The 12,425-nt window shown below is 36.6% G+C and overlaps 1 protein-coding gene across 1 annotated transcript in view; it reads right to left on the reverse strand.

Annotated features, from left to right (window-relative positions):
- LOC307003469 (NACHT, LRR and PYD domains-containing protein 3-like) overlaps positions 1-6,182 on the reverse strand; it is an 85,265-nt gene extending 79,083 nt beyond the window's left edge. Inside the window, exon 1 of the mRNA XM_079621889.1 lies at positions 6,066-6,182. Coding sequence (XP_079478015.1) covers positions 6,066-6,133 — 68 coding nt within the window. The 5' untranslated portion in view covers positions 6,134-6,182. The remainder of the gene's footprint in view (positions 1-6,065) is intronic.
- Positions 6,183-12,425: the final 6,243 nt, after the last annotated feature.

The following is a 12,425-nucleotide window of genomic DNA, read 5'->3' on the forward strand; positions in this document are numbered from 1 at the left end:
ATACTTAGGCTACTGCGTTTGTCTGACAGCTGCACTGTTATGAAGCTTTAAAATAAATTATGGGTGAAATGAGTGGGTACAGTTGAGACACTTTTTGATTTTGATTTTTCACACAAAATAGATACTGAAAACAAGTGAATTTCCACATGACATGCTACATGACATTTCATTAGCTTGTAGACTAAGATATTATCAATCAATAATACCCATAAGTAGTTTATATTTTCCACAATTAGCTCATAAAAATAAGGTGCTTTTTGTCTCAACGTTGTCTCAACTGTACCTATATGTGGAACATATTAAATTCATTTTAGAAAATATAGGCTATTCATTAATAATACACAGTTTAAATATTACAAATATCAAATTTTATTTTAATTTGTGTCCTGTGCTGGCTAATTACGACGTTTAACCTGTTATCATAACACTGACCATCTAAACAGCGTGTGATGTCTATGGATCTTTATCGCTGGGACACCTCGCACATTTCTCTCATTTTTTCAATGACCTTGCATGACACAATATCATGAAATATGCCAGTTTTTAGGGCACAGAATAACTTTTGTATACCAGTTACGTTTAACAGTCACATAAGGATAAGCTATTCATTGTGGAGAGTGCATGGTGAAGTGAACGTCTTAATTTAGAAAAAAAACTTTTGCTGATATCTTCAGATCGGAGATGTGTCTGTTGTTCAAATTTTCCACGATCAAAGAGGACACTAATACGCATGTGCACAACAAAAATCACAACGTGTGCTTGCTGCGCACGCAAGTTATTTAAGGTGTCTCAACTGTACACATGTCTCAACTGTACCCAGTCTACCCTATGTCTGTGTCTCGTCATGGAATCCAAATTATAAGGCCATGTGTTATAGCCTTCAGGGCCATGAGGTCCAACTCACCAGTAGTCCTGATAAAACAACTAAAACCTTCGTCAGGTGGTTGGGCGTATGCTATACAGATGTTGAGTACTGTTACCACTAGGCCTACCTGTAGCCTATTCATTGCTCTCTGATAAACTGCGTATTTTGATTTAAAAAAAAATTTGATTACCCAAAGGCACAACTTGAAGAGGTAGTTCACATTTCACCCACACAGTGGTATTTGCTGTTCCATAATGTAGATAATCCAAATTTGAACCGTCTTTCCCTCTTGTAAGAATGAGCAACTTACCTGGAGTGTGCTGCTCTAAAATGAATAAAGTGTATACACCTGCAAACAACATTTTGAGCAGCAAACCAGCTGATTTAAAATATATATATATGCAAAACAACACAAGGTGGTTTAGGATTCATTATATAATTGTAGAAATAAGTATAAAATATGTTAAAAACGAATCCCAAACAGTGTTGTTGTGTGCACCTTTACAGCACTCTTTCAGAATTTGATTGCTTGGTGTAGGCCTATTTTAGACATTGAATTTATCTTACCCAACACTACAACTGAAATCATACCAAATATGTCTAATGTTGCCTGTATCCTTTTTTAGATGTATAAATTAGCATGCTGACGTTTGTGTTTTGTTAGTAATGATATACAGTCAACAAAACAACAACATCTGATAAAGGAATGTCTTGTTGTCTAGATGTTAACATTGTGACAGTGCTGGGTTTAGACCACCATACCTCACGATAATTTAGAAGATTGTGACCCAACAACACATTTTAGTATTTGACATCAATATGATGTTAGAATTTATTGTTGTGTGGACGTTACCATTACAACGTTAAGGAGACATTGGGTTTTGAAATGTCATTTTTTGACGTCACTATTGACATTGTAGTAAATACCACAACCTAAAACCAACAAAATATCAACGTCTAATGATGTTAGAGTTTGACGTTGTGTGGACGTTAACATTATGACATCAGATGATGTTGGGTTTTGGTCACCATACCTCATGACTTAATGTCAGTGTTTGACGTAAATATGATGTTGTATGGAGACGATGGCTTGACGTTGTATTTTGGTTAGTAAATACTACAACCTAAAACCAACAAAATATCAACGTCTAATGAAGTTATAATTTGACGAGGTGTGGACGTTATCATTGTGACGTCAGATGATGTTGGGTTTTGGTCACCATACCTCATGAATGAATATAATAATAATAATAATAATTTGTTACATTTATATAGCGCTTTATCTGAGACCTCAAAGCGCTTCACCTAGAAGGGGGGAATCTCCTCAACCACCACCAATGTGCAGCATCCACTTGGATGATGCGACAGCAGCCATATTGTGCCAGAACGCCCACCACACACCAGCTAATTGGTGGAGAGGAGACAGTGATGAAGCCAATCAGTATATGGGGATGATAAGGAGGCCATGATGGACAGAGACCAAGGGGCAAATTTGGCCAGGATGCCGGGGTTACACCCCTACTCTTTTTTGAAGGACATCCTGGGATTTTTAATGACCACAGAGAGTCAGGACCTCGGTTTAACGTCTCATCCGAAGGACGGGTATATAAGTGTTTGACATCAAAATGACGTTGTCTGGAGACGTTGGCTTGACGTTGTATTTTGGTTAGTGAAAACCACAACCTAAAAACAACAAAATATCAACGTCTAATGATGTTAGTGTTTAACGTTGTGTGGGCGTTACCATTATGACGTCAGATGACATTGGGTTTTGGTCACCATACCTCATGACTTAATGTCAGTGTTTGACGTAAATATGACGTTGTCTGGAGACGTTGGCTTGACGTTGTATTTTGGTTAGTGAAAACCACAACCTAAAACCAACAAATAATCAACGTTTATTGATGTTATAATTTGATGTTGCGTGGACATTACCATTATAACGTCAGATGACGTTGTATTTTGGATGGTAAATACCACAACCTAAAACCAACAAAATATCAACGTCTACTGATGTTATGATTTTACGTTGCGTGGACGTTACCATTATTACGTCAGATGACGTTGAATTATGGTTGGTAAATACCACGACCTAAAACCATCAAAATATCAACGTCTACTGATGTTATAATTTGACGTTGCGTGGACGTTACCATTATTACGTCAGATGACGTTGTATTTTGGTTGGTAAATGCCACGACCAAAAACCAACAAAATATCAACGTCTACTGATGTTATAATTTGACGTTGCGTGGACGTTACCATTATTACTTCAGATGACGTTGTATTTTGGTTGGTAAATACCACGACCTAAAAACAACAAAATATCAACGTCTACTGATGTTATAATTTGACGTTGCTTGGACGTTACCATTATTACGTCAGATGACGTTGTATTTTGGTTGGTAAATACCACGACCTAAAACCAACAAAATATCAACGTCTACTGATGTTATAATTTGACGTTGCGTGGACGTTACCATTATTACGTCAGATGACGTTGTATTTTGGTTGGTAAATACTACGACCTAAAACCAACAAAATATCAACGTCTACTGATGTTATAATTTGACGTTGCGTGGACGTTACCATTATTACGTCAGAGGACGTTGTATTTTGGTTGGTAAATACTACGACCTAAAACCAACAAAATATCAACGTCTACTGATGTTATAATTTGACGTTGCCTGGTTGTCACCATAATGACGTCAATAGACATTGGATTTTGGTAACTTTACAACACAACCTAAAAACAACCAAATATCAACGTCAGCTGACGTCGGTATTAGACGTCAATTGTACGTTGGCATTAGACGTTGTATTGATGTTGGATTTTGGTCACCCGACGTCGCAACCAAAACTTAACCAAATATCAACGTCATATGACGTAGTGTGCCTGCTGGGAACTCACCACACACAATAATGGTCAATAACTGTAATTTGTTGAAAGCTAATCTTTTTCTGAAAAAGATGACACCTTGGACATGAAGATAGCACATTGTTTTAGAATTTTACAGTCAAAAAATCTAAATATGTGAAAAACACCCATTTTAGCTTCAGGTTCTAAAGGGTTAATCAAGTAATTCATCCAAAAAAAAAACATATACTTCATCCACTGTTTTCACATCCACTTCATGCGCTGTTTTCAGTCTCTGCTGCCTCATGATATGATGACATGAAGAAATTAATCTCCAGAGCCACTCTGAGAGTCACTTCATGAGCATTTTACCATTTCATTTGAGAAAAACTATCGTCATGTCATACACACACAGAAACTCAAAGGTCTTCACGGCAACCCGTCAAAATAAAAGTTCGGTTTAACTTGAAAAGATTGACAAATAATTATATTAGGCTACTGTACAGTAGATTTAGCTACGTCTCCATGTATTAAAAATACTACTACTAGTAGTAATAATAATAATAATAATGTGCATAGAAGGTTGCTTATTTTTCACTTTTTTTATAAGCAGTATTTCTCAATATTTACGTTTTTACAGCATGTAGCCTTCAATGCTTATATGTATTATAAAATACTTAAAAACCCACAGTATACAGCACATAATGGTTAGTACTTTATTACTAATTTGTTCTACTCTCTCTCTCTCTCTCTCTCTCTCTCTCTCTCTCTCTCTCTCTCAGTGAATCAAACTGGCGCTCGACATGTTCATTGTGATTGGCTGTTTGCCACACGTGTCACACTTTCAGGTGCACGCGCTTCAGAGTTACTCATAAACTCTGGATCAAACCTGAGTTGACAGGGAACGAGTATAATGAGCTTTGTGAGACCGCTGAACCTGATCTAAACCAGGATGGATTTATCTGGATTTGTCAACTCTAAACCTGCTCTGAAACTCAGAGTTTATTCAGCTAGCTTTATGTAACAGGCCACTTTTATTCTGTATTATTGATTCTAAAGTAATAAACATTACATAATACCTAAAAATGTCAATTTCATTACAGTTCTACTAAATCTTCAAATTAGACCAATATAATTCAATTCATTAAATATTTGTAAATTAATAAAACAATATAAGTTGGACCAAACTAAGACAATTAAATAATAGTAAATTGATTAAATTTAATAGCATCAACAAAATAAAATTCAATGATGCAAGAAGATTTAGTTTGACAAACCTAATAAAGTTGATGTAATCCAACTAAATTGTGTTGACCCAATGAAAATTACTTCATTTGAATTAAGTAAAGTAAATCAAGTTTAAAAACATTCCTAAATTAAATGAGGTAAGGGTAATGAATTAATTTTTAAAGGATTAGTTCACTTTAAAAAAAATTTTTGCTGATAATTTACTCACCCCGATGTCATCCAAGATGTCCATGTCTTTTTTTCTTCAGTCGAAAAGAAATTAAGGTTTTTGATGAAAACATTTCTCCATATAATGGACGTCAATGGGCCCCAAACGGTTCAAGGTCCAAATGACAGTTTCAGTGCCGCTTCAACGGGCTTTAAACGACACCAGACGATGAATACGGGTCTGATCTAGCGAAACGATCGCTCATTTCAAAAATAAATAAAAATGTTTAAGTTTTATAAGCACTAACGCTCGCCTTGCTCTGTTCTGTGATGCGCGTTCGTGACGTCACGTAATACGCAGTTACGTTGAAAAGGTCACACTTCTATGAAAAGTAAAACATTTCTATCCTGACGAAAATTTTCTTTTAGGCTTTTTAATATTACAACACCCAGGATACGCACACGAAATGGGCATTTTAAACGATAAACTGACACAAAGACAGTTGAATATGTGTATATGGTTCTCCTTCCGCACATTTGTAAACACTGACTCGGTGAAGCGTGACCTTTTCAACGTAATTGCGTATTACGTGACGTCACGAACGCGCATCACAGAACAGAGCAAGGCGAGCGTTTGTGCTTATAAAACTTAAACTTTTTTATTTATTTTTTAAATGACCGAGCGTTTCGCTAGATAAGACCCTTATTCATCGTCTGGTGTCGTTTAAATCCCATTGAAGCGGCACTGACACTGTCATCTGGACCTTGAACCGTTTGGGGCCCATTGACGTCCATTATATGGAGAAATGTTTTCATCAAAATCTTAATTTCTTTTCGACTGAAGAAAGAAAGACATGGACATCTTGGATGACATCGGGGTGAGTAAATTATCAGCAAAAGTTTTTTAAAAAGTGAACTAATCCTTTAAGTGTACATGAATATACTCACACAGGGTCAAAGGGCACGGCTTCATCACAGAGATCAGTGGGGTGAATCATGAATCTGGTACTCTTCATAGACACACATCTGGATACTGGAGATGCTGCTTTCTTTCTCTTCCTGCTGATGATACTGAGAAAAACAGAGATACATTTCAGATCATTTCTGAAGCCAGAAAAATACACCACATTTGCCTATTTTGTATTTATTTATTTTCATTTGCTATTAATGCAATTTAAGAGCTATAAACAAAAGGTTGTGTTTGTAATGTTGAGGACAAATTTTACCACTAATTCTTCAATTGCTTTGCATTTTTAAGCCCATGTCTCTTCCTGACTTTTCCTGACATTATGCAAATATGTTTCATGGTGATGTAGCTCCATCATGGATAGGGGTGTAACAGATTGTAGATACTCGACAAGACTGAGTTTCTTGAGATCGTTTTGTGTGTGTGTGTTTCCCTTAAAGTGCAATCAGACGTGAAAGAGAACTGAAATCGGTGTTTACTAAGTAATTTTTTAAAATAAATAATAATCTAATAATTATAAATCAAACAGCTTATCCATTAATCTTGTGGAATAACACTAACACCGGGAGAGCAGCAATTGGATTGGGGTTAAGTTACTCCGGGGTAACGCTAGGCTAGGCTGTCGCTAGGCATTTTAACAAAATGCTGAAATATACTGTATAAAGTTATTGTCTTTCAAAAGTAAGAGTCGACTCTTTCAAACGAGTCATAAGCAGTTTCATCAAGATTTACCACTGTACAACATTACCATAATGTACAACATTAGCCGGCCCACATGGTGCTTTGACAAATCAGAGCCACCGAATCACGAATACGAATACATTCTCTGTAAATAAATAGGTAAAATAATCGGGTGATGGACATGCACTTGTTAATGCTGATGGTGAGGAATTGCAACATCTCATAATGTACCTCAAACTGAGTAGTGTATAAACGTCCTGATCGAATCCTCCTTGCGATGGAGGTTCGGGTTGTGTTTCATCATCGGACTCGCGCTCAGATTGATATGGTCACATCGACGTCATTGTTTGTTACTATAAACTTAACGGGGTAAACTTAAAGTTAACATAAACTTGTTTATTTTACGGTGTAGGTAGCTCGCGGAAAGGAGGGATTTAGAGAGATTGATTCATTTAGCGAGTCGTTTGAGAATCATTGAAAATGTGGTGATGAGCAAATGTATATTATGAGAAAATTAAACAGTTTTTTTACCTTTAAATGCATGTAAACCTGTTGTAGGAGACTCCAAAACAACATTAGGAAACTTTAAAATATCTTAATAGGGGCCCTTTAAACCCTTATTGTATATCTTGGCATGACATTTGGACATTACCCTATAAATATGTTTCGCAAAGGACAGATACTGCTGTAGTTCGAGGGTTAGAGAGGAGTCAGGAAGGCATGGCATGACAAGATTTTATTGACAAACCAAGGCTAATCCGTGTAGAGTACAACTAAATGAAAAAATACAAATACTGATAACTATTTAAATTTAGAAAGATTTGTGAACAATATTTTAGAGAAATAGGCCTTTTGTGTACATAGATCTTTAAGGTCAGCTCATGATAAAATGGGGGCAAAAACAAAAGTGTTTATAATTTTAGTTCAGTGTAGGATTAACAGCCAAAACCTGTGTTTTCAAATGAAGCACTGTGTTATACTATTTACACGTCTTACGCGCAAAATATGCAGGAGTATAATTCTCAAAATATACCAGCAGTAGACCCTTTAAAGAATATATGTACAAAATATGATCATTCTTTGTGTTATTTAAGATGTTTTACATACAACTTTTTGTAGTATTCTGAGGAAGACGACATCTTCCTGTGCAAGCAGGAAGTAAACTGATCTGGTCATTTGACCTTTCACACTAGTCACATGACATTAATAGATTTTAATCAAGACAATCTATTTTTTCATTTAAAAGTTGAATTTCTTGCCCAAAGCCAATAACAACATTTTAGAGCTTCCAGAAATAAGAAAAAAGATGCAGTCACAATTGTGACCGGTGGGATTAACACTGAATGTAAAGGCTGTAGGTAGGGGTGTGCCGGTTTCAGAATTGGTGATGACGGTTATGATGTGAGTCAAATGTGACGGTTCGTAACATAACCGTCGGGGTTTTTTTTAAATCCTTAAAAAAAAAAAAAAGCAATGAACATTGAAGACTGAAAAATTATAAGATTAAAGTTAAAGTTAAAATAAAAAATAAGATCATAAGATTAAAGTTAAGGAATTACTTTGAGGAAAGATCTATGATAATAGTTGTATAGTTAATTGACAAGTAGAAGTTGATGAAAAATTATAGATAATGACTCCAAAAGAATGTGAGTTGGAAAATATATAAGGAAAAATTTAACAAAGATGTTTATTTGGAAAAACATGTCATTTCTGACTGAGTCAGAGTAAAAAGTGAGTAGAATGAAATTATAAAAGTTATGAAAATGCAGAATTACTCTGGACTTTCTTTCAGAGTCTTTCTCTCATTCAAAGTCAGTTAGATTCTGATATTTGAGCCTGTGGCATAAGTAACAAGCTATTCATAGTACAGCACAGTGTCTCAGTTGGAGATTATAGACACAGAGATTTTAAAATAAATTATAAATTTAATTGGGAGTTAAATGTTTTAAGAAAAGATAATCTACCTTGAATGATAGAGGTGAGCATTTTTATTTGTTTATCCCATGACCAGTAACTTCTTTGTCTCATCTTTGTCTTCACCATGTACAGGGCGGATGGTACCGGTTGTTGATGTAACAGAACATTACACTTAATGGACGGTTGTAATAACTAGATTCACTGAGTATAAACTCAGCATTGATATGTTGATGTTTGAAGATGTCTAATGGATTTTGGTGATTAAATACTGTCATTAATTTGTCTCCATATGTTTACACTATTAGGCATTCCAAATGGCTCTGATGGCTCTTGAATGAACTTTCCTGAGCTCCAGAAAATACCTGTTAAAATTTCCTAATGGGAAAGAGCGGTTACAGTGAGCATGAGGTGATTTCTCAAAGACGGGCAAGATTCTCTAATGGCCAACGGAGGACTTCCTAGGCAGGGTGTCACCGCCACTGGGCACCAACCCTGAAGGGGGGTGTTTATGTGAGATGGGTATGGTTGAGCAGATGTTTGTTAGGCCAACAGCATCATTGAGGGTTACAGCAGTCTGCCCAAAAATGTGAGCTCTCCAATGCCTGATCACCAGAAACCGCATTCCTTGGATGTGACTAGTGTCATAACTTGATATAACTATGCCAGGGGAACACCCTGAGGAAAGGAGATTATTTACAAAAGAGCTGATGGGAAGGAGTTTTCAAGAACTAGCTGAGACCATGAGGGTGATTGTCTTTAATTCTGTGGAGACTAAAACAAACATTGTTCATTTATTTTAGAAATATAATGTTAGTTGCCGTATGGACAATATTGTCTAAAGTTTTAGATCTTGAATCATATGTGAATTATTATGTCTACCATAGTTTTCACTTTTGCAGATCATTAGACATGGCATTTGGACAATTACAAGACATGGTGTTGTTAAAGATGAAGATTGTTTTTGTTAACTCAAGAGAGGTCTGGATAACAGGGGATCAATTCATTCATTATTTAAATGAAAGATAACTTTAAAGAAATGCTCCTTTGATGAACAAATTGATAAAACCGTGAATGGGACATAAGGAGTGAAATAGGAGATTTTACACATGCTACACTACTTACAAAACACAACCTCACAAACAATGAACACCCGCTTACTGATTTTCAACCCTAAGGGATAGGATCCTTTAACATCAACGTTTATTTTAGTTTATTATTTTGGAGCCGGGAACTTGAAGTAGTTAAGTACTTACTTAACGAGTCAAGGCATCGGTGAAGACTTATTAGTTTTTCTTTTCTTAGATGATTGGGGTACATTTTAAATGCTTACACATAGACGTTAAAGACACATAGTATACGGGGACATAACATGGGTTGGGGTTATTTGTTTGTTTTGTTTTTCCTTGTGTTTTTCATTTTGTGTTTTCCTTTTGTTTCCATTGTATCTTTATTTTGTTTATTTTGTTTTTCTATCGTATCTTTCTTTGGTCTGCTTTTCCTTTTCCTCACTATCACTTCATTAGGTGGCCACTGGTGGAGTGAAGGTGTGGAACTGACTGTCGTAGTTCCAGTGGAGGGAATGAAGACTGAAAAATTGACTGTTTAATGTTATTTTTTAGTATTATTTTTCTTTATTAATTTTCTTTATAATTTCATAATGTATTTTGTGAAGTCAGACTATGTTTGTACATGTGTGTTGAGCAGAGAGCTGGTAAAGTTATATTTTGCTTAGAGGTATGCAATGTTCACTTAGCGGAGATGTTCCAATGATGATGATACTTCAAATGTGTACAGTTCGTATGCTCTTTGCAAGAAAATGAATGTTTCAACTGATGCAAATGTACCATTTGTATAACACTAATGTATACACCACTAATGTATACACTGAAGGAATAGTTTCTTAATGTGGATAGTGGATTGACCATGTGCATTAGGTAGACATTCCATCTTTAAACATAAGCAATATGTTTTTCTACCTTACATGGAAGTTGTAAGTCTCTCTGTGACGTATATAAGCTAGATCGTACTTTACCAACTCAGAGAAGCATTAAGGCATGATGAGGGGGTGAGAGGAAGGAGGAAACAGAGATTATGGGGTAAGGAAGGAGAAACCCAGAAACCATTTACATCTAGCATGATGAGGTGAGAAGATAGATAATGGGGAATAGAGAAATCTAGAATGAAGACCTCCTCTCATGTAGCCTTATTCTTATATGCCTGTGTTTCTCTCTGTCTGACACATGACACATGTTCAAATAATAAATCTCTTGGCAAGATATCAGGTGTAGCTTCCGTGATTCAACAATTATGGGGGAAGCACGATTTTTAGAATCTACAAACATGCTTCGTTTTAAATAAATCACACACACTAAACAAATCCTTTTAAAAACGTAGGCTGCTTAAATTATATAAGAGCTGCATAAAAATGAATGAGTAGGCCTAAATTACAAATGATAAAATCTACATACCTTTATCAAAGAAAAAAAAATTTGAACAACGATTGTTGTGATAATACCTTAATTAAACTAACTAAATACAGGAAACAAAAAAAGTGCAATGACATTTTAAATTCCTAATCTTTTTCGACTTCAAAGTTCCGTGACAGGAACACCAACATGTTCACTTTACTCGGTTTTAGTGACGATCTGACAGGGGTAGCTATGTGACCCGCAGTGCTAAAAACTCGCTCTGATGCTGTGCTTGTAGAACAAATATGTCACGATCCGGTTCTCTCTCTCTCTGTTTTCCTGTCTGTGGTTCACTCATCCACACACACACACACACATACACACACACTCAGCTGTTTCTCATCTAATCAGCGATCGCGCTGCGTCTACACTCTCATTCATGTTTTCTCTCTCTGTCACACTACCCGCAGCTGTTCCTCATTTTGATCAGCACTTGCACTGATCACTTCTCACCTGTTCCTCCTTTCCTCTAATTCTCTCCACTACTTCTAGTCTTGGTTTTCTCTGCTTCCTTGTCGGATTATTGTTCTATGTACAAGCTTATGCTCTGACTCTTCGTTGTCTGTTGCCAGTGCTTCCTTCCATGGAGATTGTCTTGTCCTGTCCTGTCCAGACGTGAGTTTTGTGTTGGATCATTAACATTGTTCTCTGCCCAGTTACCCTGCTGTTTTGTGGCCAGTCATCTAACCAGCCACCTGCAAGTTATCATCCTCGCTGCTCGGGGACAGAGCATTGTTGCCGCTCGCCTATTTCCCTCTGCGCTGGACTCTCTGCATCGGCAGTTCACCTGCTAGAGCCACATTGTTTGTGCTTTCTTCAGATCTGTGTCTTCCTTGACGACAGTCTCCTGTGTTACAGTTTCGCTGTTAATAAACTTTATTTTGCATTCACCTCTGCATTTGGGTCCGCTGTATATTCCACCTGACAAAATACACATGTATTTACGTGCCAATTTTGCTAAGAGCAGATAGCGTGTGTCTCCCCACCATGCTAGTGGATTAGCCGTAGAGTCAATTGGTTCTTCTTGGAGATAGCGGGTTAACTCCGTTTCAGCGCGCGCTCTGATCGGTAAAGGGGCAGATATTTCAGACCTCCGTTTATTAGGGAGATCTCCAAGATTTCTCAAAGCCGCACCCGTCTAGAAAGGATGTAGCAAAGATATTTAATGCTAATGCATGAGGCATAGGCATAGTTTCATTCATTTACGATGAGATGCGCTCTAGTTCACAACGCAATGCAAGTGAACGCGGCGTGCCGGCGCCTCCATGTCACGGT

Source organism: Phoxinus phoxinus (assembly GCF_949152265.1).
Source record: "Phoxinus phoxinus genome assembly, chromosome: 1".
In the NCBI taxonomy this organism is placed as follows: domain Eukaryota; kingdom Metazoa; phylum Chordata; class Actinopteri; order Cypriniformes; family Leuciscidae; genus Phoxinus; species Phoxinus phoxinus.